This window comes from Haemaphysalis longicornis, unplaced genomic scaffold (assembly GCF_048455015.1).
Source record: "Haemaphysalis longicornis isolate Haplotype H1 unplaced genomic scaffold, Haemaphysalis longicornis Haplotype H1 scaffold_2, whole genome shotgun sequence".
NCBI classification, from domain to species: Eukaryota; Metazoa; Arthropoda; class Arachnida; order Ixodida; family Ixodidae; genus Haemaphysalis; species Haemaphysalis longicornis.
Genome location: NW_027526295.1, coordinates 256,538,598 through 256,563,859, shown reverse-complemented (window position 1 = coordinate 256,563,859; position 25,262 = coordinate 256,538,598). Strand labels below are relative to the sequence as shown.

Here is a 25,262-nt window from a genome sequence, read left to right as displayed (position 1 = left end):
TTTACTGTAATTCACGCGGAAATGTTGATACACGTAGGGGCGAGCTTACCGTGCGACGTGAGCATTTTACTCAAGAGTGGCTGCCAATTTGTGACAAAAGTATATCAGACCTAATTGATTATGCCGACAACGCTCAGAATGCGTTCATCAGGTACGTATTAGCACGGATCCGTATGCTCCGTCTGTTTCGTGGTTATGTTGACCGAGACCCGACTGCGCCGTCGTGTGCAGGCACGGCGAGGAGGGCGCTCCCCATCGTAACGAATGTGCGGGCATGGCGAGGGCCGGCCGCGGAACTAATCCCCCCACCCCTACCGAAACGAATGCACAAGCGCCCCTACGCGGGCCCCGTCAACATGGTAACTACGGTACAGACGGAGCAGCGAGAAGATGTGTCTTTACGTGCTCAGCCGATGTGGAGATCGAGGTGCTGTGCATTTCACCCTTTAGCTGTGAAGGCCCCCAACCCTTGTTAGCATGATCAAACTCGCTGAAGTTTTTATGTAAAAAAGAGAGTACATGCATAGAGAGAGTACTAACAAAAGACTAACATGCAAAAGAGAGTACTAACATACATGCATTTATTAGGAGGTTCCCAAACGTCGCAGTCCCACAAATTAATCATTGGAGCTGGGAGGGCTTTTATTTGATCAAGATGGATTTAGGTCAACTGCTTTTTTACTCAGCGCCCTTAAACAGGACTCTATTCATTTTTAATTTTTATTCTTTTTTTTCCTTATCTTTTGTCTCCTACTCTTCTTCTACCACCTTCTTCCTTTGTTTCCTTCTCCCCCCTTCCCCGCAGAGTAGCATGTCAGCGAATTCATGCTGGCAAACCTCTCTGCTTTCTCTGTAATAAAGGGTCTCTCTCTCTCTCTCTCTCGCAGGTACGCAACGGAAGTTTGCGGCGTGGGACATCTGGAAGGTCCATCGATGTTGTAGAAATATGAGACAACCGGCTTGCGCCGTGTGGGCTCGCTGAGCCTGCGTGCTACGCTGTCTTTTTTGTGTGTGTGTGTGCGTGCGTGCGTGCGTGCGTGCGTGTGTGTGTGTGTGTGTGTGTGTGTGTGTGTGTGTGTGTGTGTGTGTGTGTGTGTGTGAGTGAGTGAGTGAGTGAGTGAGTGAGTGAGTGAGTGAGTGAGTGAGTGAGTGAGTGAGTGTGTGTGCGCGTGTGTGCGTGTGCGTGCGTGCGTGCGTGCACAGATGGGCGAGAAGAGGGTAGCCCACCAGAAGAGCAAATGCTGCTCTACAAATATCGGGCATAGAAGTATTCTTTCTTCTGTGTTATAATAATTAATTATAATAGATTATCGGAGCATTATCTGCTCCGATATTGCTAGATTAGATTAGTCTGCTCCATTTGAAGCTTCCCGCCTTAAAACTTTTAATCAAAAATATTTTGAGAACGCAAAAATGTTTCGTATTGTTAAACATCTTAAAATAACGCTTTCACGTTGCATTAGCATCAAAAGATTTAAAATTTTCAACATATCATGTGTGTTTTCGGTTTCGGTTTCAGGCTCTCGCAATCTAGAGGAGTCGCATTGTCGCCAATGCAGTTCCTGCGCTACGGCCTTTCAAGAATGGCTGATGTTTTCAATGGTACGTCGCTTCATCTGGTCACGCAATTCTTATACTACCTTGTCATGTCTTTGACGCTTGTGCTGTTAAATAGTACTCATTTTACTTTAAGGTTATAACTTAAGATTCGCAGTGTTATCGATCGACTTTGGGTCGTCCGTAAGTGAGATTGAAACTGACTGCCTGGGGGGCACAGCCTTCCCCTGTCATCCAGGTTGTTTCTGACGAAAACACAGCTTGAGGTGTGCAAGGAGCGGCCACAGGCAGCATCATTTTTTCGCTTTCACTGGCAAACGAATTTTCGTTGCTTCAAATTCAGTCAATATTTAGTTCCCGAAATAGATTGCAGCCATTTCTAGTAAGTGACGTTTTTGTTTACATTCCTCTTCACGACAAGGTTTGACGGGTGTCATTGGTCCGCTGAACTGGCATGAAGTTACAACGAGTAATTTGCTCACCCAACGGCTGCGAGAGACGATGCTAGTACTTATTCATTTCTTTGCTGTCACATCGCGGTGTCTTTTTTTTTTTTCGCTGGTGTCATAGTTGCGTTGGAGTTTGGTAATGACCGCTTGTTAAATGCCGTGATAAAAGAAGGGATGACCAAGCGTTTAAACGTGTATGCGAACTGCATTAATTATTTCGCAGGAATGCCCCAGTAATGGGATCGTATTCTGCAGCTTACGGCCAAATCGCCAAGTTATTAATAACTTGACGATTCAACACAGATTACAATTGTAATATGTGTTGAATTTATTCACCTATCTTTAACGCTAGTAACTGTCGTTCTAGTTTAGAAATTCATCGCAATTGAGCCATCAGTGCGTGTTGCTCTAACGAATGTTTTTTTCCCTTAATTTCTTCAGAGTGCCCAGGAAAATAACCTGATTCGTAAGGCAATGCTCGTGTGCGGTTTCTTACCCGACTATTTGGGTGTCCGCACCGTCTGTGTTGTTCCGATATGTTTCGCCACCGTCTTGCGTGTTTTCGAGGCATGTTGGAGTCGTATTTGCGACGTGAGTTTCCACCAAGAAGAGCTAGCGTATGTTTACTGTCACCCTTCTTTTTTTTTTTTCGATGTGAAAAATGAGGTGTTTCTTCAAGGGCTTCCATTTGAAGCATGCTCTGAGCTTTGCACTATTTTATGCTCAATTTTTCACTTTCCAGCGTCTCTAACTTACGAAGTTGGAGCTCTAGAATACGACGACTTCAAGCCATCTGCAGAACCTGTCTATATATTGGGAACAAAGTACAGCACATTACATGGTTAGTGACTGCGGTAGCTAATTAATATCCTTATACATTCAGTGATAACCTTGGTATGCATGCATACGAGCATATCCGCAAAAGGTATAGAGTTGGCATTGGCTTTATACCAGCTGCTACTTCCAGGAACTGACAGCACAGCAAACGGTTGTATCTACTGCGCTATCTTATCTCGTGCCTATTGACTAAGCTTCTGGAAACGCAACAGGGCAGCATTGCTGATGATGTCACATAAAAGCTATGCATGTTGGATGGTTTTTGAAAAGAATTGGTTGAGACCTGAGGAACTAGCAATGTATTTGCCCACCTAAATTCTCTCAATTTGTTCACAATTAGTGTAAACCATTGCTCAAAGCTTAATATTTAATGTACTGTGTAACATGCTAGGCTGGGCATGTATTTATTTCCAACAAAGCTAGTGGCTCGTGTTCTGCACATAAGCTGAAGGAAGGAAATTTGACATTGTTAACTGTTTCAGAGCTCGATGACCTGAGGAGCGATGTGACGTCGAAGATCTGGTTGACATATCGCAGGAACTTCCCGGCAATCAGTGAGATACTTTACTTTGCTCTTGTCTGCTTGAATTTGTGTGCAATGTATATTTCCATTGCACGGTGGATTCCAAGTAGTTTGGAGTTGTTTAATTTGAGTCGTCTCATTATTTGAATGTCTGAGTTACGCCAAGGTCATGAACATTTATAATCACTCCCTCTAATTTAACCTCCACTTTGTTTGACTGCAATTTCGGCATCCGTCAAGTGTGATTTGACAAGATTGCATTGTGCTTCTTCTTATCATCTAGTGGTAAAAGCATTGAAAATGTTCCGAATCCTTGCATTTTTTTCGAAACTAGTTTTCCTGTTGCTTCAGCGTGATGCGGCCTAAGCAGCAAATGTTAGGAATAAATGCTGTGGTTTCACAGCATAACAAAACGTGCTTCTCATTTTTAATCTTGAATAAGTGCACGTGTATTTTCAGGGAGTACAGCTTACATTTTATGCATCATGTAATCATAGTAGTCGAGAAATAAACTGGGCTTAATAATCATGGTGTGTTCTTTAACAGCATGAATAAATGTGGTAATGTCTTGCAGAGAGACAACAAAAGTTGTGTTATTATTTGTGCACCGCAATTTATTTAGCCTAGGGTGCATATAGGTGTGTGACAACAGAATATGATAATTAAAAATCAATATGGTTCACTTCATGGAGACGCGGTGCTTTGCAGCAGTTATTGGCATAGTGTACAATAATTGTCTGCAGCTGATACATGTTCTAATAGTTGCGGACTGGACTGCAGAGTAGAGAAAGAAATAGCAATAATGCCGCAAAATGGCAATCAATATCCAGCTGTGTAGCATATTTTGCTTTTAAAAAACGTTCTCTTCAACAGCTTTATTTAGCTTCCACTTCCTGTGTTACAAACCTTGCTTGGATGTGTTTTGGGTAGCCAGCGCTCCACCTAAAGGCCAACTGTAATGAAAATTTACCTGCCCCAAATTGTTTCAACATGTGGTTTACACCAGTAAAGTCTTTTGTGACCTAGTTTTGAACTCCACACATGTACAGTATTTTATGAAAACCATTTGAAAACACGCTGCTCCAGCTGATGCAGCACCTAGCAGAGTTTCGCCACAAATGGTCGCCACTGCGGCGAACTTCCGGATGTGACATTACTGTCAGAGCTCCTGTTGCTCCTGTTGTCTCCCCTCAGTAGCCCTTTAATAAGTGCTTCCTTGTGTGAGTGAGCAGCGTAATTTATGCCTCACGCATGAATAAATGGTTTTCACGTGTTTCCGAAATGCGAGGAGCTGAAGAAGCTCTGCGTTGATGAGACAGGCAGAGCAAATGCCGGGGGAGCTGGGGCTGGTCGATGCGAGGCGATATGATGTTGATGAAACGGTTGAGATCGTGGTCACGACAGAGGCAGCAGGCGCTCCGTCGACTGTTCAAGTTCGCGGGACGCCAGTATGGCCGACGTGAGAGCCACCCTAGATACGCTGTTGGTGCAGCCAGGCGTTGCGTTGGTGCGCGAACGAGTACACATGGAGCGAATATGCGAGGACCAGTCGACGAATAGCAACCGGCGGCGCTCACCCGACGCGCAGCGGCAGAAAAAAATGGATTATAAATCGGAGATCATTTGAGGAAAATGAGGTTTCAACGAGTGAAGTCCACGCGATTCTGATAGCTCAATCCGAAAGCAAAACACAGTCCCGACCCAGCTGCCATGGCTTGTGTCACCGATAGCTTTTATTGGGTTAAATAAAACCGATCTGGCGGCATTACTTGTGTTAATAGCCGTATGAGACCAATCTGCAAGATCGGTGTGTGCGGAACAAGCGGTTTCACTGCGGGGGGCCTCTCAAATGCGATGAAAACTGGAAGACACTGTACCAGAAGCTGCAAGTCGTATGTATTGGTGGACTTGTTTGACATGCTGTATTTTGTAGGACGTCATCAGGTGACGTGCACGAAAGGTAAAATGCCGTGTTATGTTTTGGAGGTCACTAGTTCAGATCTTCCCGAGGTGTTCTTTTTTTGATGTTCAGCTATTATGTTAACTCTTTTCTTTTTCTACTGCCGTTGACGCTTTTGGAAACTGAAAACGGATATTTCAGCAGAAGAAACACCCCTGACTCACGCCACTGTTAATTCTGGTTGTGGAGGTTCAGTTATCCACACTGGCTCCTTGACTGAAAGCAACCCAGAGGCAACGTGGCAGCGGGCACCGTGTTTTTGCTCCATGTAGTTCAGCTCCACGAACATACGGCGTCCTGCCGTGGAAACTTTTCCACCGTGGGAGCTTTGTCATAGAAATTCACTTCACGCGGCCAACACGAGGCAACAAGCTGTTGTCGGGTCCTGTCAAGGCGTATGGTAGCTGAGCGGCACACTGCATGGAACTGGTTCAGTTCAAACCACTTCACCGGAGAAAAAAAAAAAAAAAAAAAGCGACTGTTGGCAACATTTCGCTCACAGGTAAGAAAAATGGGCTCCATTTGGAAATATAGGTAAAAACAAAGTTGGCATAATTGAGTCGCGGTTAGGGTGGCTATTTCATGGCACCAGCGAAGGCACTGCAGTGCTTTCATTGCTGCATGGCTTTTTATATAGGTGGGCATCATTATTTATCTAAATATTTGGCGTGGGCACCCTGTTAACAACAACAACAAAAAAACAAAGCATACTAAAATTCTGGATATGAACTTTGATAATATGCGCTGAAACTGAATTCGTACATGCTAGACAGCTTGTTTCGGCACTTTCCCTTATAGTAGCTTTTTTGTCTTGCTTTCTTCTCTCGCAAACGCAGTGTGGTTTGGTCAGCACGGCCAATATGCTCTGCGCAAGCGCTCATGTAGCGCTCAACACTGCTGTTGGTGCGCCTATTTCCTAGCTCTCAGCCACTCTCTTCTTCACCATGATGCCTCGCGATGCCCGTGTTTACCTTCTGGATGACTGTGGGTGCATCTCAGCTGCCCACACTAAAGTAGTAATGGTTGCACTGACTTCCTAGCACCTTTTAGTGCTTGTTTTGCATTTTCAAAGAAACGCACTAATTGAAGCACCTTGAATGCACGCTGTCTTATAGCAGGCAACCACGGGAGAATCTTCCGGACGTGCCCACTCAATTCCCGAGTCTAACGTCATTTCTGGCTAGCTGTAATGGCCGCCCCTTTCATCAGGTTTTGGTTTGGAAAAGAGCAGATTTTGATTTTCGTTTGCAATGCAGCAGCGTGTAATTGGGCCTCCAGATTCTTAAACTAGTACTTCCTGAAAACAGTGCATTTAAGAGTGACCGAAAATTTCGTTGCAGTTGGCCTTCAGTTCACAACGCACATCGACACTTGCCTCGCTGTGTATATGCGTAACGCCTTGGCCCAATTGCAGGCGGCACTGACTACACCTCAGACACCGGCTGGGGATGCATGCTGCGGTGCGGACAGATGGCCGTGGCCGAAGCCCTCATGCGACGGCACCTCAGGAGAGGTATCGGATGGGCCACCGTTTCCTTCTTGGCACTGTCACGACATTTGTACGAAGTCGTACCATTGTGTGCATGAATGTGTACCATTGCACTTATTGCATGAATAAGTACCATTGCAGTGTGCAATGAGTATATAAGTAGCATTGCATGAATAAGTACCATCGTACCATTTTGTGCATGAAGTTGTACCATTGTGTGCATGAATCATGCCGTTGAAGGAGCTTCTCAGTACAAAATTGGTGTGCATACGTTAGTGGGAATAGATGGCCACAGTGCTATGAAAAACATCCGTTGTGTCGGGAATGTGTTGCTTCTGCATTGAGCAGGAGTTGTAGGTTTGATCTCGGGCCATGGTTTTGATCTTGATTGTGGGGTTTAACGCGCCGACGCAACGCAGGCAATGAGGCGCGCCGTAGTGGAGGGCTCCGGATTAATTTTGACCACCTGGGGATCTTTATCGTGCGCCGAAATCTCGTACACACGGGCGTTTTTGCTTTTCGCCTCCATCAGAAAAGCGGCCGCCGCGGCCGGGAATCGAACCCGCGACCTCGGGCCATGGTTTTCCTAGTGGATGTGAATAACGAGAAATTTCTTGTGTGTGCAAGATTCTTGCTGGATGTTGACCATCTCCAGCTGGTGGAAATTAATCCTTGGCCTTCTACTGGTCGTCATCTAGTCCAGATGCGGACCTGGCACTTAAAACCCCCAGTTTGAACCTTGTATCGAAAACGACCAGAACAGTTCTGAAACGGTCGACTGAAAGCTCCGTCACGGGGTATTTTTCATAATTCGCCGGGCTTCTTTATCAGTCAGGAAAAAGGAGTACACAATTAGTACATCTCTAAAAATCCACAGTTTGATGTCCCTCAAGGCTACCTACAAGTGCTTCATTGACACTTTAATGATTGGGACAGTACTCCTTGAGTTGGATAATTAATTACAATTACCTAACTATTATTTCATTAATGAAAAAATTACTGGCCACTACTCCACTGTACTGCAAACATTATGCACTAGTTTTTCTTCAAATGACGCCATTGCTCTTTTTAAAAATCTTGGTGCATGATAGTTGGGACACCCTGTGAATGTGGGTCTACTGTACTGAGTGTGAGCTTGTATAGATCACGCATGTTAAAAAATAGGGAGGGACAAGTGAATTGTTTTTCATCATGATGTGCATCAGATATTTGTTTGCCAGTGTTCAGAATGTTCCCTTACAGAGTTGCGGTGTTGAAGTTATGTTGTCCTTGTGTCCTTGTCTGTACGCATCAGTGCTTGTGGCTGTCTCCTTTGTGCAGGCTGGCAGTGGACACCGGGAATCCGAGATGAGAGCTACCTGCGTGTCCTGCGCATGTTTCAGGACAAAAAGAACTGCACGTTCTCCATACACCAGATCGGTGAGTGCTCTGCGTACGTGCACTTGTGGGCAATGGTGGTTTCTTAAAATTTGCTTTGCTAGCGTTCTTTCTGTCCATCTCCCCCTTATTTTTTTCTTCTGGTGTTTCAGTTAGTCTTTTAGCTGATCTTTTATTACTACTTTTTAAATATTTTGGCTATAGGTGGTATTCATTGAAAAGTTTAGCTTTCAATTTCTTCGCTTGGCGATACTAGAAATGGCCACAAACATGGCTGCTGCGCCATGGATATGGCGCAGCTTGTGCCACTGCGCCCGCACGCCGAAGAAAAAAAAACAACACCGGAGGCGACAACAAAGTTTCCACTGGTGATTTTCAAGTGTATTTTTTTTTCTGTGTAGACGAAGCGTTAATAATAAACACAACATTGCGGAACGTGGTTTGGCTGCAAAAACAGCGCAGACAAGTGACAAACAAAAGCGCCTAGCTTGTCACTCTGTACGTATTCATCTCTGCGCTGCTCTTTAAGTATTTAGATTGTATACCCAACTAGCCCAAAGTTACGCTTTAGTATGTTATCATGGAATACGCTTGGTCATTAGAGAGCAGTCTAAGGCGACGAAAGGGTTGGATGCCTTTAATTTCCTGACATGTACGGGTGTCGACCTCGAAACACTCACCAGGTTGAAGCTGGGCACCCAGTCTGGTTTGTCTCATCCATAAGAATGCTCGCTGGCTTAATTAGTGAACATTTCAAGCAGTACGCAATGTTTCAAGCATGTCACGTGATGTGAAGTGAAAGCTTCGACGCCATATCACCCCCACCGGAAATGAAACGGGCGCAACAGATTCGGTACTGGTTAGCCCCATTGTTGATAACTTCTATGCGAATTCGTTGCATGGAGCAAGGCCGTCTTCAAGCTCTGCCCTAGCCAGCACTTTGAAACAGGAGAAAAAGGGAAAAAAAACAATGACGTGCTTGCTTTAATTGTGTGGCCTGTTTCGGGTCTGCGGTTGTAGGAAGCGTGAACAGCGCAGTCACGAATTTCGAAGCAAAAACAATGCTGGCTACTCCTTACTATAAGGCAGTCGCAAACCCACGAGTCACGCAGAAAAAGCACCACTCCACCACGAACGTTCTTGCCAACACCACACCGCAACTACGTTTCGCGTCGGGAAATGTACTCTCCGTGCGGCAGCGTGGGACCATACAAATGGCATCAGTGCCAACGCGCAAGTGGCGCAAGGTCGAGTGCCCAGTGCATACTTCCTATTGCAATCAAAATTGGCAGACATACGTATTGTAGCATGATTACAAATTTGCAATAAAATCTTACACAGAATGAATGTTTGGAAATAAATGTCAATTCATCGGGGAAACTTTTGTCAAGTTTTTAGAAAAAGCAGCTGAATGGATGCTAATTATTTTAAAGGAACCTAGAAGTACAATAATGGTTGTTTCACATTTCTGGCTCTGTTTCACTAGTTATGCAAGCCCAAAGTTCATTGCTGAGAAACAAATTCAAATTTATGCCTTTTTCTTCAATACCAAACATCTTTCACACCTAAAAAGGAAAGTGATTTGCCCCTTTTTATTTATTTATTTTTTTTACACGTACTCCAGCACAGATGGGTGTGTCCGAGGGCAAGGCTGTGGGACAGTGGTTTGGCCCCAACACTGTTGCTCACGTCCTCAGGTAAGCATTTCATGTGGCCGTCAACCACTAGTATAAGTGGGTTTCCTTTAAAAACCAAGGTATAAAAACTTGCCAAAGACACTCCAAGTGCCTGAAATTCTGAACTGTTACTGTGTATTGGAGAATGAAAGGTTGTAGGCTCAAAAGAAAAGGGGTGTGTGTGTATATGTAACTATAAATGCACAACATATTAAGTTACATGCACACCAGAGTTGTGGGTCTGCTTTGCCTCCTAATAGGAGGCCATGAAATGATGCTGGCACACTGCACAAAACTGAGGCCTGTAGCCGTACGCCGAGTTTCACTGGTACAGCTAGCAGCTGGCACTAGCCATTTGCCTCATTCTCCTCTTCCATCTTAGTGCATAGTCCTCTTTTCCACCTGCATCCAGTAATGGCACATGGTGCAGGATGGCACCATGCGTCACTGCTATTTTTGCCATTCCTGTCCCCTAACTCTAGATGCGTGCTGAGAACTCCTTTAACTGTGGAAGAGTGATTTGGGCTGATGCCGAAGGTATGTGTCAGGCATGATAATAATGAAATTCCTGTAATGTAAGGCCCAATCAGCAGCGTAGGTACATATGTACATTGTCGAACCTGGATGCTTCAAAATTGCTAGGAATTGAAGATTAGATTTAGAGTAAATAATTGTTTAATGAACTGCTCAAAACAAGGGAAAAAAATTCCAATGAGATCATTAAGCTGTTCAATACAGGCAGTAATTCAAAATGTCGGTGTTTGATGTACCTGGATTCAGCTGCATGAAATTGCCCGCCCTTCTTCCATTTTCTTCCATTTTACTCTTTTGCCACAAGCGCTTACATTTCAGTCACTAATGACACAAAAGTTTAAAGGCTGGCTTTTCTGGCAGTGTTGACCGTGTACTGTGTTTTTGTTTGTTTGCTTTGTAGGAAGCTGGCTGCCTTTGACAAGTGGAGCTCCCTTGCCATACATGTTGCCATGGACAACGTTGTCATTATGGATGACATAAGTGAGCAATTTCTCGCTTCTGTCCTTTTATTTTCACCCTGTGTGCACTAAGTTCCCTCACGCTCTCGTCTCGGTGAGGATGCTGCTCATATGTCCAATCTCTACATCACACCTTCCTTTTTACAGTGCCTGGGTGTTTGTCTAGACAGAGTGAGGCAATGCATGCACCCTGGGGTACCTCCAGGTGGTTTGAGCCGTACCCATCTTGGTTATAGGGGGATGCTGCTCTTAACACAATTTCTTTTGATTTTCAAGTAAACTTTGTGAGTCTTGCTGCTTTTTTCCCACTGATTTCAAATATGCCATTATTTTTCGAGTCGGTCATTCAGTTCCCAAGATAATTAAAGATAATTAGTCATTTTTAGAGGAACGGTAGACAAAACAGTGTTGGTCATAAAACTAATCTCGATATGTTCCAATACTATGAACCCTGGGGAATTCAATAATAGAAGCGTTTTTTTTATGCATCACTTGGAACTAATTTTACAGCTCATTAAACTTTTGTGTTTGAAATGGGCACTCAAGATGGTTCCTTGCCACTGGTGCCACCAAAGTTTAATGAGCTCTAAAATATATCTGTAATTATATCTAATTACCTTGGGAACTAGTTGATCAACTAAAAAAATAGTGGCCTATTTGAAATTAGTTGGAAAAAAGCTGCAAGAATGACAAGTTTCACAGAGTTTACGTGCAAATTAAAATAAGTTGTTTTAAGACCAGTGTCCCCCCTTAAATGTTCTCTCTTTTAACCCTTTGCGGTCCGTTGTCGCATGGGTGTTCCAGGTTAAATTTCGCGGTTTTTCTCACTGCGATGCGCCCACATTCTTTGTATGCATGATGCGTCATCTCTTGAGAAATAAGTGAACTTTGTTGAAATTTCTTCTTTTTTTCATTAGGGTGCAGCACAATGTTCAGCACAGGCTTTATGGATTCCAGAGCATTTTTATGTGCGTGCTGTTCGCTAAAAAGCATGGCCGCTTTCTTATTGCATGCGTTCTATGGTGGTGCACTTAACAAAAGCGTTGATGACTTCAGTGAGAAAGGGAACTCTGGGCCTCCATCAGCTAGTGATGATAGTGATTCGACAGAAGCGAGTGACGAAGACCATGACGGTGGTGGAGACAGCACCGTGCGGACCATTACCCTGTGATCTACGCATTTTGCTGTAATACAATGGAATGGTGGTGAAAGCTTTCTTTCTGGCAGCTAGAGGTTTCTATTGTCAACAGTTTTAGTTAGAGGCACACACAGCTGCAGATTCAGGGCGACAAAGAGCAGGAAACCTTCAGCAGGAACCCCAACCTCTTTCAACAGCTGGTGGGCGAGCTGAGGGCTCGAGCCAAAAAGCGGGGACCGTCTGCACGTATGGAGTGCGAGTAAAGGGTGGATGGGACAAGTCATTTCCCCTACAAGCTCCCAGGCTGAAGCAACAAGGACTGTGATGTTTGTAGCAATAAAAACAAAAACAAAATGAGGCTAGAGGGAAACTAAGTTTCTGTGTGAAACCTGCAGTAAAAACACTGGCCTGCACCCAGGAGATTGCTTCAAGCGGTTTCGCACGCTGCTGAAATATTTGTAAAATAGTTGCGAGCATAATGCTAAAAAAAATTTAAAAAAATATCCTGTGAGTTTTTTTTGGGCAGTTTGTGTCTTTATTTGCAGCACCAGAAACGGACATAATTGTTGCGGACCGAAATGGCCGGAAATTGGGTAAAAGGTCCAAACTGCAAGGGGGTAAAGGAGCCTGCCACAAGCAGAGTCTTGTTTCTCCAATGCCACCATGCGCCGTTATATGTGTTCACAATAGCTGTACGATAGGTAATCTAACAGGTGCGGTATGCAAGGTGTTTGACAAGCTTTCTGTAGTGTTGGTACTTTTTTTTAACCTGTGACCAGCAATGCAGAGCACTAGCCGTCAATGTTGGTATAGTGGATTTGGCCATGCCAACTGTGTGGGCTGGGATTGCTGCACTATTGGTGCGTGGCATCCATGAAAGTAAATGCATTACCAACAATTTTTGCCTTTTTAATCAATCAATTTTTATAAAATTATATTTGAAATCGGCAATGGCTTCAAATAACGCTACAGTCCGCAGCGCACTTCTGCAGTTGTCCCCAGATTTTTCCCCTGCTCCAGAACTTGCTCAAAAGTGTGTAAATGTAGCTCCCGGAAACCACTGGAAATCCTTTGACTAATGCGAGAGCATATGTATGATTTTTACTTATTTATTTTTATACCCTTAGGACAAAGCAGTGGAAGCGTTTCAGGGCAGGAAACAATAAACTGAGCATACGTGCAAAAAGTGCTTTCTAAGCATAAAATGTTACCCAGGGTGGAAACACTCACATGCTTGGCAGTATAGCAGTACAGCAGTACAGTAACGGAATAATGGATACGAGTAAATTGTAATTCCCCTTGATAGTCCCCATAGAAACTAATGTATTTAAAACCTTGTTTCAACAAGGTAAAATTTGCCTGTTACGGGATATGACTAACAGAATTCGTGAAGGAATAAAATTTTGAGCCAGTTTTACACCAGTGTGCAATGCGACAACTGTATTTAGCAGTTCAAAACTCCCACCATGCATCCTCCAGCAACATGCGCAAAGCTGGACGGCACGCCTTGTGTCCGCTGCGCCAGCGAAGCCAATCCAACCATCCTTTAATTGCACACGGCATGCAGGTAATGCATGAGGAACGCACGGCCGCGACACGCTCACCTGTGACTGTTGGCACTTGCTGGCGTACCCCGCGGGAGCCGCGTTGCTAAAGTTATGTGCACGTTTTCTTTTTTGTTTTTTTGTTTTTTACTGCTTCAGCCGTATATTTTATCGGGCTGCGCGTGATTTGAGCAGCATGAATGCGCCAGGCGGGAAGTGAAAACGAAAGACTAACGCTAGACCAGAAGGTGGCTACGATAAAAGCTGTCACATGGGGCACAAAGCTGGGCAAGCCACTGTTCACATCATAATCAATGGCCAATTGCAGACATCTTTGCAGCAAAGTCCGTTTGAAATAACGAGTTGCGTATTTTGAACTGCAATAGAGTACATGCGTGACTTCTTATTTTTATATCCGCGGATTGCAGTTATTTCATTGCGTGCCGCCAGGCGGCAAGATCCAATTTCACCCTCTATTTGTTTTGGGTAAGTACAATGCACAATATTTGCAGTAAATGCCCGCTATGGCTATAATGATATATTGGTTATAACGGGTGAATCCCGGCACTCCTTTGATTTCGTTATAATGAGGTTTAACTGTACATTATGCAAATGGTCTGCGACAATAGTTAAGGCTCATTGGAACTGTAGGTGGCCTTTGATTGTTGCACTTTGTTGTGTGGTCAACTTCAGCCTTTCGTATTCGTATTTAGTGGTAAGGAGTGCGGTAGTGCGATGGTCTTGTGGCAGCTCTGGTCTTGTTGCCTTTTCCAGGGAAGGTGTGCAGACTTGAAGCAACTGCCGAGAGCGGGGTTCGGAACAGGGCTGAGCCAGCGGGATTGGCAGCAGCGGCTGCCGAGTCGTGGAAGCCCCTCCTCCTCTTCATTCCTCTGAGGCTCGGTTTGAGCGAGATCAACCCCATCTACTACTGCGGCCTCAAGGTGAGAAGAACAGGCTGCCAGGCTTAGCTTCTGCACACGCAGGGGCGTATCCAAAAAATGGCTTCAGTGAACCCTAGGGTGCTTGCAAAATGTTGTCACATTGGAGCTGTGTGGGCTAATATGAGAAGCGATTATCACAACTGCAATCTACAGCTGCAATTTTCGCCTGTGCAAGCTTTGAAAGCGACGGTAGTGGCTGTATTCTGTTAAAAAGTAGTAGCATGTGCTTTATTCACTTAAAATATTTCTCCGCACATGCTGTTTTTGCATGATGTTTAAAAGATTTGATACTGATTTGCAACAGTAGTGCCATTTGTCATGGTTCTGTTACTTTGGCATGGTGTTTTTTCTTGGGTGTAGAATTTATTATTGCTACTATGTATGTGTAGACCTTTTAGTGATTGGGGCTGAAATAGAAAAAGAAATGATTAAGTATAGACGCATCATTTGCAACTTATACCCCTGTCACACGGGCACTTTCAGTTGCGATTGAAGCGAATCACGATCGAGTTTTCGAGCGCGCTCGACGCACTGGCGCTGCTACACGGCCCGTTTCAATCTCGATCGAGAAGTTGCATCGGTTGCGCTCATGTACACCAGATGGCGTTAACAATGTACTTGCGGCCGGCGTCTGGTAACTTCCCGCGGTCGTAGGTATACGTAACTATGTAAATGTTACCGAACGCTTATTTCGGTCAAGTTATTTAACACAATTTGCAGCGTTAGTTGAAGTTGTCGCCTTCTGTGCCATTGCTGAGCGGGGACGAGAGTATCGCCGCTTTCGTTCGATCGCGCTTGAGAAACCAGGATTGAGTTTGAGCGGGATCAAGCTCGATCGCGATTAAAACTGCCTTGTAGCAGCGGCCCGATCCGGATCGACTCAATCGCGATTGAAAGTGCCCGTGTGACAGGGGTATTACTTCAGTGTGAGTGTATGCGAAGTAACGGTGCAGAGTAAATGCAAAGTATTTGATAGTCTGCACTGGTGCCCCAGTGGGCAGCGCAAAAGAAGTTTATTTGGCATACATTTGTGAGAAGCTTTAAGTTGTCTGAAGTGCTTCTATGAAGTTATCTCTTGCATTTATATCCGGATAACCTACGCATGGCAAAGTTGGAACTGACTGTTCTTCCTACTTCTTGCTTATTCCTTGCAGAGGACATTTGCCCTGAAGCAATCCCTTGGCATCATTGGGGGGAAGCCAAACCATGCGCTGTACATAATAGGTGTTGTAGGTGAGTGGGCTACTATTCACAACACCTAGAGAAGCATATCCATCGCGAGTGGAGTCCGCCTTTTTACAGCATTGAGCCTAAGCGTAATATTATCACACTCTAAGCTGCTGTATTAGCCTGGGATGTTGGATTGACACTATTTCATTATGGGACAATAACTTGGCAGTTTCAGGAAAACAGGCACAGCTCAAGGCAGTGCAGAAGGCTGAACGGAGCACATGCTGTCTAGTGCTCATTGTGAGGTGTGCACCGTTCACTTGATACATAAGCAAAAGCACTTAGCCATCATAGTTGCCCTTCTACACTGCAATACGAGAGCTTTGGTAAGTGCAAAATAACCCTACCTGATGATGATGCCTTTGAAGCGAACCTACAGTGGTCTTGCCACTTGGAAACAAGGCATCATCGCTTTTTCTCAATTTAGGAGATGACCTGGTTTTCCTGGACCCACACACAACACAGCTGGCGGTCGACTTAGACACAGAGTTCCCGGACGACGAGAGCTACCACTGCGCCCACGCCAGCAGGATGGACATCGGACAGTTGGACCCTTCCATCGCCCTGGTAAGAGCCTGCCAGTCAACTTTTCAATTACTATTGTCGCATTCCTGGGTTATCCTGTTTTGTGCAGGGGTGGATTTTCTGGTATCAAAGGGGGAGTGAAATGCTATCGTACAAAATTGCATTAAAGGTTGACTCCTTTAAACTTGTGCTAGCCGATTGTAAACGTCAGGTTGAAATTTGATGGGTGAGATGACAAATACTTTTAATAGGTGAAACTGGTCCTAGGTTCTTACCTAGGTCCTAGGTTCTGACAAACTGGTTCTGTAACTCTGGTCCTAGGTCGTGCTTTCGGTTTGGGGCGTACAATTCCAGGCCACGACTTCATTCCTGTTTACCCCCATGCTTGTGAAGGTTTTGATGAGCAAGCAAGAATTCGTGGGATCTCGTGACTGTGTTTAAACAGAGTTCTTGGTTTCGTGCCACACCCTCATTGTGCTCCTGCCTGCCTACCAGTGTTTCTACCTGCCAACGGAGGCCGAGTTTGACAGCTGGTGCAACTTGGCACATAAGGTGAGCTGTCTTCTTTTCTTTTAGTGCGTGGCACTTAAGCGTTCACTGCTGTGGTTTGACAGCGTCATAACCAAGGGAACAAAGGGGAAACTAGTAGAGGAGGAATGTGTAGCGAAAGTGGGGGGAAGGGTGGTATGCCGAGGTGGAATGAGACGCTCCCCGGCAGTGATGCGCGCTATGAGATAACCGAGACAATGAAGGCTTCTGCAGGAAACTGGGGGATTAAATTATGGTGAAAGTGTGACGGGGAGGGCAGTAGCCGAAGCACAAAAGTCCAGCACGCGCTGCGTGCTGCACGTTCACCGGTTCGTCGGCATCCTCCTCATTGCGTGGATGATCATCCGAACCATGTGACATTTGCGTGGGAGGTTCAAACACTATTTACAACATGCTTGAGGGCGGCGACACGCCTCACGATAACGGCAGAGTAGCGCACGCCATTGCGCGTTCACTGATCACACGATCACTTCCTGAGACACAGCAGCTATGCGCTGTGACCGAGAAGACTGCAGCTCGTGTTGCGCACAAATTTCGCATTAGGGAGCATAGTAATTGTCAACCATTTTTTTTTTCCCCATTTTGCTCATACACAGCTTTGGTAAGATGCAACAACAAAAGCCCCTGCATGCAGTACTGCAATATTAGTGTGCAGCAGCTCCACACTCACCCCCGTTCCCCCAAGGCTGTGATTTTTTTTTTTTCTAACATTTCCTTCACTTGCTCGAATCGTGTATTTTCCCCTCCCCCAGGCTGTGAAAATGTTCTTGTTTTTCTAACATTTTCCTAACTTGTTAGAATGATTAGGAAATTATAAAAATTGCTATTTCATGTCATTATATCTTACCAAATGATGGGACAGGGTTCACTAGACCACGGCCACTCTTCCGAAGGCAATTACGGGCTGCAGCGAAGTACGCACGAAATTTTTTCCTTCTGCAGGGACCAGAATATAGGAATGCATAGTGTTTATTTATTTTCTCCACGCACACACAATTTACATTCATATCTAAATCCTTCTAGTCAAGTCACTACCGTATAATTCCGAGCAAGCACCCCCCTGTAGGCATGTTGATATCACCGGCAAAGTGAGGAGGGGGCGCTATCCCGGAACGGCAGCAAAATTTAAGATGGTTGCGACAAAGATCCTCTGCTACGAAAGAAACGGATTGCTCATGGACCTAACATTTTGCCAAAGGATGTTAGTCAACACTCTCAAAACACCTCATCTGAGTCACTCCCAAAAAAAGTTGTATAGGAATGCATGTGTTCCTAGGAATGCACGGTAGACTGACACAGCCAACACAAGAAATGGTGCGCAAACGTCAGGCTATCAGGCTGCTAACCAGGATTGGCTTGGACTGGATTGTAGCCTGGCCGTGGCACACCAGTGTTGCCTGGGTGTAGTGGATGTCAGGGTGTGGAACGAAGGAGGGGGGCGCTTTGCCGGAACGGTGCGGAAATTCGAAATTAGCCGTATATTTAGGGGGGCCCTAGCACGGGTAGTCTGCACTGTGTCTACCTACCTTCCTTTGTGGCTTTCATTTGTGCTGTTTCTGTCTTTTTTAATAAATTGTGATGTCTTTGCGGCACAAAATTTGCAACCATACACGTGAGCTCCATGGCTTGGCAACATGGTGTGGGCCTTCTATTTGCACCAAATTAAACTTGTAGCCAGGGCAATTCGTCGTGCTTCCAAAAAGTGCAAGAAAATGTTGTGTAATCAGGTTTGTTTGGCTACCCATTCTGCCAAATTGTAGTTTACACATGTAATCAGTTGACACAGTGCCTCCTCCCCGCTAGTTTCCGAGCCAGCTTTCGTATCATTGCAGATGTTTCTGCCATGTGGCATGCCAACACCCCTAAAGATGAAAGCCAAAGGTGCATGCGATACCATGCACAGAGTTGTTGCTGCCAAGGGCTGATACCACTACAAATAGTAGTTCTCTTGTGAGAATTTACATTATTTCAATTGTTATGTATGGTAAAAAGGCCCGAGTAAACAATGTTACTAATGGGCTTTAACTAAACAGGCAAATTTGAGGAAAGGTTCTGGGAACAGGACTTGTTTTAACAGAGTACCGTACTTACCCGATACTAACGCGCACTTTTTTTCTGGAAAAACAGGCCGAAAAATCGCATGCGCGTTAGAATCGGATACGAAACCGAAACTGCAGAAACAGCAGAAATTTCGTCCCACCCATCACCATCGCCATCTTAAGATGGTGCCAAAGCTCTTAGCAACGATTTTTCGGACGGAGGAAGCCTAGACTCCTAGGCTTTTCTATCGGCGTTCGCACAAATCGTCAAATCGTTCCACTTGTGCGCTTGATAACAGCAATGGCAGCAGCGGCAATGACGGTGTGCCGCTTCCACGAGTGGCTTATGAGCGGCACTCACGCGTTCAAAACGAGTGGTCGCCTCTGGAGAAGCTCGCGGGATGGGCGTGCTAGGCATGAGCCACGATCCCATCGACCATGGTTGAATGTTCGTTCAGAAGTGTGGCATCACGAACGCACTTGGCAGCACCGAGGACAGGATGTTGTGGTCAGCGGAAAGCGACAAGGAGCTCTTGGAGAGCGAGGAGCAGTAAGATGAGTGAGATTTACTTCAGGAAATAAATCGGCCGTTTCTCTCGCATTCGTTTTTCTGGATAACAAAGTTCCGTGCGCGCTACAATCGGAGGTGTACGTTTTTTCGTTTTTTTTTGCCAGGAAAATCAGGTGCGCATTAGAGTCGGGTAAGTACAGTAAAAGGGTGCAAATAAAGATGACAAGTACAAGAAGGAGTGCCGACAGGCCCAACAATGTGTACCTAGAGAGGGTGTACTGTGCGCAGTTAAGTAATGACTTTTTTTTTTCAGCACCTGATCAGCGAGATGAGCCAGCCTCTGTTTGAGATTACGGAGCACCGACCACTGGGATGGCCAGACTTTGTGGATGAAGAGCAGCGACTGGATCAGGAGCCGCAGACCGCAGGTCAGTAGCGGCTTCTTCGATTCGCGATTGATATGACTTTGTGCCACCTAAAAAGCAAACTGTGGCGTGTTTTACAGACCAGGGGATAGCTACTTTCTTGCTTACCTAGCACACGGGTGCCATATTGCATATCTTTGTAAAGGCTGCTTTGATTTGAAAAGCGTTCACCTTGATCCACATCCTGTGGTATAGTTCTGTCATGGCCTCAGCAGCAGCCTGTTCAAGTAGCAGTAAAAATCGGCTGAATAGCCTTACACAATTTGAAGTGCTTAGAACATTTATGAGCATTGATGATGCCTAGGTGCTTTGCGTCCTGTTTTGTTAAGAACTTCCCTGTTGAAAAGGGCCTGCATTTTGAGTCATAAGTGCAGTTCGGCATTATTATTATGAGCTTGAAAGGGGAGCAGGAAATATGTTGTTGGGATGAGCATTACCTTGTTACAGTACAACCTGATTAATTCAAGCTGCAAACAACTCATAATTTTGTTTGAATTAAATTTAGTTCAAATCACCCAGTGGATAATTAAAGTAAAAAGTTTGCGGGGGCTGTGTGCAAACTTGGGAACCACGTGGGTAGAATAAACCAAAAGTTCAAGTTAAAGCAAGTACAGATTATCTAGGTTGACTCGTCTTAGATGTCCATTACTATACTCGGGAACAAGTTAAGAACGGCAATAGCTCATATATATTATCACTCCGCCTAAGCGACGGACCCGGATGTCAACGGGCACGCGCGTTTTGAACGGAGATGCTATGAATGCATGATTTTGTCTGCCGTCGCTGCAGTATTTTATAAGCATATTAAGTACAGAAAATTACGGAAACGGCTCGTTCCTTGTTCAAATTATTCCCAGTAGCGCACTACTTGCGGCACGCGGAGTAACATCCGGCTATGGTCACGAGGCGCAGCGGCAACTTCCGGTGCCGTTCTTAAGTTGTAACCGAGTATACATGATGGCCCCTTTTCTTGTAGCTATGTCTAACTGCCTGTGCGCAGAGCAGTGCAGGATCATATGATTGATTGATTGATTGTAGGGTTTAACGCGCCGACGCAACGCAGGCGATGAGGCGCGCCGTAGTGGAAGGCTCCGGATTAATTTTGACCACCTGGGGATCTTTAACGTGCGCCGAAATCTCGTACACACGGGCGTTTTTGCTTTTCGCCTCCATCAGAAAAGCGGCCGCCGCGGCCGGGAATCGAACCCGCGACCTCGTGCTCAGCAGCGCAACGCCTTAGCCACTTGCAGGATCATATGGCAGCATGCATTGTAGAGTTTGTTTGCATTTTAAGACACAGCGAATTTGTTTTGGTTAAGTGCATGCATGCTTGCATGCACTTTCTAGGTGAGTTGCTTGCGCGTCGAAGCTTACTCCAGGGCTCCTTATTCTCGCTTCATGCTTTATTCCTTTTCCCCCCAGACTTTACCGTCTTGGAACAAGAGCGCAAGTACGACACTTCGGACGATGAGTTTGAAATCATCTGAGCTGCATGTAGCAAGGGAAGAAGTCTGCAGGTGCTGACTCTTCATTGGCTGCTAGCCTTTCTGTGCCGAGATGCAACAAGCTCCGCAACTGTATTTTTTTTATACATACGAGAGTGGTTTTTAATAAATTTATATCGCCAACACTTCCCCTCACTTGCATGACACTCTAGGCTGCTAGCATGATACCTAGAGAGAAAATAAAATTAAAGTAGGCTTGGTGAATGGTAAGTTTCCATGTTCGAGTTTGTGATATTCGAATGTGCTACCACGTTTTTACACTGGTGTTTCTTTTAATGTCCAAATGTAGGAAGCTACAGGCCTTTGTGATATATTTGAATGTGCCACCATGCTAAAAACACTGGTGTTTCCTTAAATGTGTTAAGCTACAGGCCTGCGAGCTCCATTTGCTACATCCAAGTCGAACTGACTTGCACCAACCACCCTTTTATAAATGGTCATGTCTGCGCCACTCTTTTCATTCTGGCAGGCGCATGCAACACTTGACCAAATTCCTGGTATGTTGGCTAATGTGCCCCCCTTGTGGGATTTAAATACATAAGCAAAGGCACTGGCCTTCTTAGTATAGAGGGAAGGGGGATTGTGGAAGCATTAGCTGACTTGACAGGTCAAAATTCTGGCATCCTGCATAAGCAAGAAGTGGTGCCCAAAATAGCTGATGGTGCAAAGAGGATAACAGTAAATTGAGCTCAACAAAGTTGGGTCAATTTGTGTCCAAACGAGAGTCCTACCCAGGTCCTCCGAAACGTATTATGAGCACACGTTTCCAAAACCACCTAAACTTGATGAATCTAGCTGACTGGAAGAGGCGGATCCAGGGAATGTGTTGCAGCCTTTGTCTTGGAAATGTGTGTTTGGAACTCTTGCTAAGGCCTAAAGGAATAATTTGAGCATCCCAATGACAGATGTAGCTATCAGGGGAGTACCAAAGCTGAACGTCCTCTTTGCTTTGTGAAGAAAATGAAGGTAGGTGCTTGTTTGATATTTGGCGTAACGTTTTCTATATGTATGACCGCAGCTTGATGTACGCATAGTTGGACGTTGCTTGGCATGTTGTAAGGCTCAGCATTGTGGCTATGTAACATTAGACCTGGATATAGGCGTACCAAGGCAGCAAAGAAGAAAATACATGGAGGAAAAAATGATGATGATAGTGAGAGGCCACATTTGTCAAATGGACACTAATGCTTTCACGTTTATTACATCATAAGGAGTGCTTAGGTGTCCTTGTAATATTTCCTACTTTACACTAGCATTTCTGATGGCATTTTATGGCCAGTTATCACAAACATTGCACGCATTGAACAGATGATTGCTCATGCAAAAAGAAGTCGGAAAGAGCTCTCGCAGATAGCAAGCAAGCTTTAAAGCGACCAAGAAGACAACAAAAACTAAAGGTTGCCATGCACAGATATCCAACACTGGAATGCAGACTGCATTTATAATTGTGCATGCAGACTCCTGCCTAATTATATCACCGATGGGTTCTGTAAGATTTGGATGATGGCGTTAAAAACTACCACAAATTAACTGTTAAGCGACTGCCCCTATTTATATTAATAAATTTAACCAATATTTTTTCATCCGTTCTGTTCTGTACACTGGGCAGATAGTTCAGCAATTGACCTTTCAGAAACAGTTTCGGTTTTGTTACAGCGAGACAAAAACAATGATTGTTACGAACCTCAGCAGTTGCCAGCAGTGGCGCAATTGTAAAGGCCGTCGCTTGGTGCTGCCTCCGAAAACGAAACCTGCTGCTCTCTAACAATGATAAGGATGCATTATCTGGAAATGCAGTAGAAAATGACATTCCCCAGTCAAAAAGCTGAAATACTAAATTATTGGCCTCGGCACACTACGATGAGCAAATCTGTTACGGTGGCGCTGGTTCAGATCCGAATTAACAAGATTGACATCATCGCTCGGGTGCGCCTGCCAAGCTCATCAGTAGAGAGTTTTAACATAGCGGCTAGCAGAGGTTCACGCTACGGCGGCGGGTTAGCGGAGCCCGACTGCGCAGGCGCGCGTGGGGAGGGCGAGGACGTTTCCCCTCAGCGGAGCGACCGCGCGGGCACGGAGAAGGCCGGCCCGCGGAACTAATCCACCCTCCCGGAACGAATATGCACCTGCCCAGTCGGGCACCGCTACCCGCCACCGTAGCGTTGGTGGATGGTACTCGCTATGCTAAAACTCTTCACCATTGTGTGAGCAGTAACATGTATCTTGCAACCAACCAGAGAACCAGCCTCCGTTGCGTGCTGTGAAGGGCAGGGCACAAAAATGACTTGTTTTTTAAAAGCTGAAAAAAAAAAAAAAAAGGAGGCATGCTAATGGGTGGTGACGAATTTGTAGCGACAAGCAGCTGTTAATGAGCAGCCGCTATGCTGAAACTCTCTAAGTCCGCTCTTAGTCATCCACGCCTTGGGACAGCCTTGATCGAGGGCCTCGAAAAACGGGAATTTTGTTCGACTTAGGCTGAGGTGCAATTGACGATTTCTCAAGGAGGACACCTGTAGGTCCGCTTTTGTTTTGCGATTTACTGTCGCTGGAGATTGCACCCGGCAATTGTGAGCAAACACCTTTTAGAGAAATCGCTCGTTATTGAACGCAATCATAGAACCGTGAACTTCTTGGTTTACAAAACATTCAGCTGCATGGCAGATCTGCTTGGATGGTATGGGCCATATAAGTGTTTTGTTTGCAAACAATGGCATCCACAAGTTTTTGTCGTAGAACGGTCTCTTTCTTTCCATTTAAAATTCAGTCGCCACTACAAATCTTCATAACGTTAGCTTTTCCGCAGTATGTGTATAGTTGCAGTGAAGTATCCTTTACAGGCTTTCAAACGCGGAAGTTTGGGTCTGTTCAATACTTGCGTGCATCTCGGCGGAGTGGGCTTTGTACGTGGCACAAACTCGAGCTTTCGGCGTTTAAAAGTATCGTATAGCTTTTTCATATCATTGTACAGCACCTAATTCTGGTTACCCAATAGCCCGATTCATTCAATTTCTTTTCTATTCGCCCCCTGTAAAACCCTGGAACTCCCTCGAACGAGGCGGCGGTAACTCCGCCCACTCGCCGGCTCGCCAGCAAGAAAATAACAAAAATAAAACCTCCGCCGCTCAGCTTTCGCCGAAGTTTAGAGCGCTTACGAGGGGGCGAGCGTAGCTTTGCCAGTGCCAAGGCGCGCCGATGATTCCAGAAGGGAGAAAGAGGGAAGTTGTGCGCTCGATGGCGGCGGATGCGTTGTGTGCTGTGCCCTTTCTCCGCGCCGGTGCAGTTATCAGAGAATACGCGCCGAAGCAAATTAGTTACGTTTGGACGTCGTACGGCTTCTGCCCGTGTGTGCACCACCATCTTCGACCTGCGCCCTGGAGGACTCAAACGTACTCCCGGGCCTCGAATCACCCCGATCGTCTCGGACGGTCTGGCCTACGACGAAGCCACGCTTCACAGGTAGCCGAATCGCCTCCGACAGCGGTGCATCGTCCTGCCCGGTCAGTGAATATTGTGGGACTCTGTCTCTCGTATGCATCGAACTGTCTTTCTTTTAGTTAACTTTTCTGCCTCGTAATATTCATTGTTAAAGCTCCTTGTTGTACATTTTGTATTTGAACTGTTTTCCGCATTTGTATTCATTCTAAGTTACCTCTCGCTAACGTCACATGTCCTCGTGCTTGTACAGTGTTTTGCCTGTTCAAATATAAGTCCTCCTGTTGTTGATTCGTTCAAGGCTCTGACTCATCCTTACCGCTCTGGTCGGCGAAAGCCGCACATCAGACGGCCACCCCCTTCGTCACCTGTGCCCTGTAGATTCGGTGGGGGTGTTTGCTCGCTTGAGACGTCGACTCCCCATATCTTTTAACAGCGCACCCAATTAAGGAAACGGTGACAGTACGGCATCTGCTGTTTGGGTTTCTTGCCGAACCAAAAGAGCATCACACGAAGCCTAAAAGTCATGCCGTTTCTAATGCGCCAAAGGCACACCCCCTTAA

At 45.5% G+C, this 25,262-nt stretch overlaps 1 protein-coding gene across 2 annotated transcripts; it reads left to right on the top strand.

Moving 5' to 3' along the window:
* The first annotated feature begins 1,491 nt into the window (after positions 1-1,491).
* Atg4a (Autophagy-related 4a) lies at positions 1,492-21,392 on the top strand. Of its 2 annotated transcripts, none has more exons than XR_013322617.1 (13): positions 1,492-1,602; positions 2,749-2,847; positions 3,326-3,397; positions 6,741-6,839; positions 8,136-8,234; positions 9,817-9,889; positions 10,803-10,882; positions 14,317-14,483; positions 15,638-15,716; positions 16,141-16,280; positions 16,684-16,790; positions 19,651-19,765; positions 21,185-21,219. XR_013322617.1 is itself a non-coding variant. In XM_077700273.1 (13 exons), exons 1-13 carry the CDS (start codon positions 1,494-1,496, stop codon positions 21,247-21,249), a joined length of 1,254 nt encoding a protein of 417 aa, XP_077556399.1. In that variant the 5' UTR covers positions 1,492-1,493; the 3' UTR covers positions 21,250-21,392. The 2 variants fall into 2 exon arrangements, 1 of the variants encoding a protein (XP_077556399.1); XM_077700273.1 differs by having other exon boundaries at positions 16,734-16,790; positions 21,185-21,392.
* Positions 21,393-25,262: the final 3,870 nt, after the last annotated feature.

Coding starts and splice junctions, on each gene's coding strand:
- Atg4a (XM_077700273.1), top strand. CDS start 1,494: ATGTGTGTTTTCGGTTTCGGTTTCAGGCTCTCGCAATCTAGAGGAGTC. Junction 1,603..2,748: donor AATGGCTGATGTTTTCAATG/GTACGTCGCTTC, acceptor TTCACTTTCCAG/CGTCTCTAACTTACGAAGTT. Junction 9,890..10,802: donor ACTGTTGCTCACGTCCTCAG/GTAAGCATTTCA, acceptor TTTGCTTTGTAG/GAAGCTGGCTGCCTTTGACA.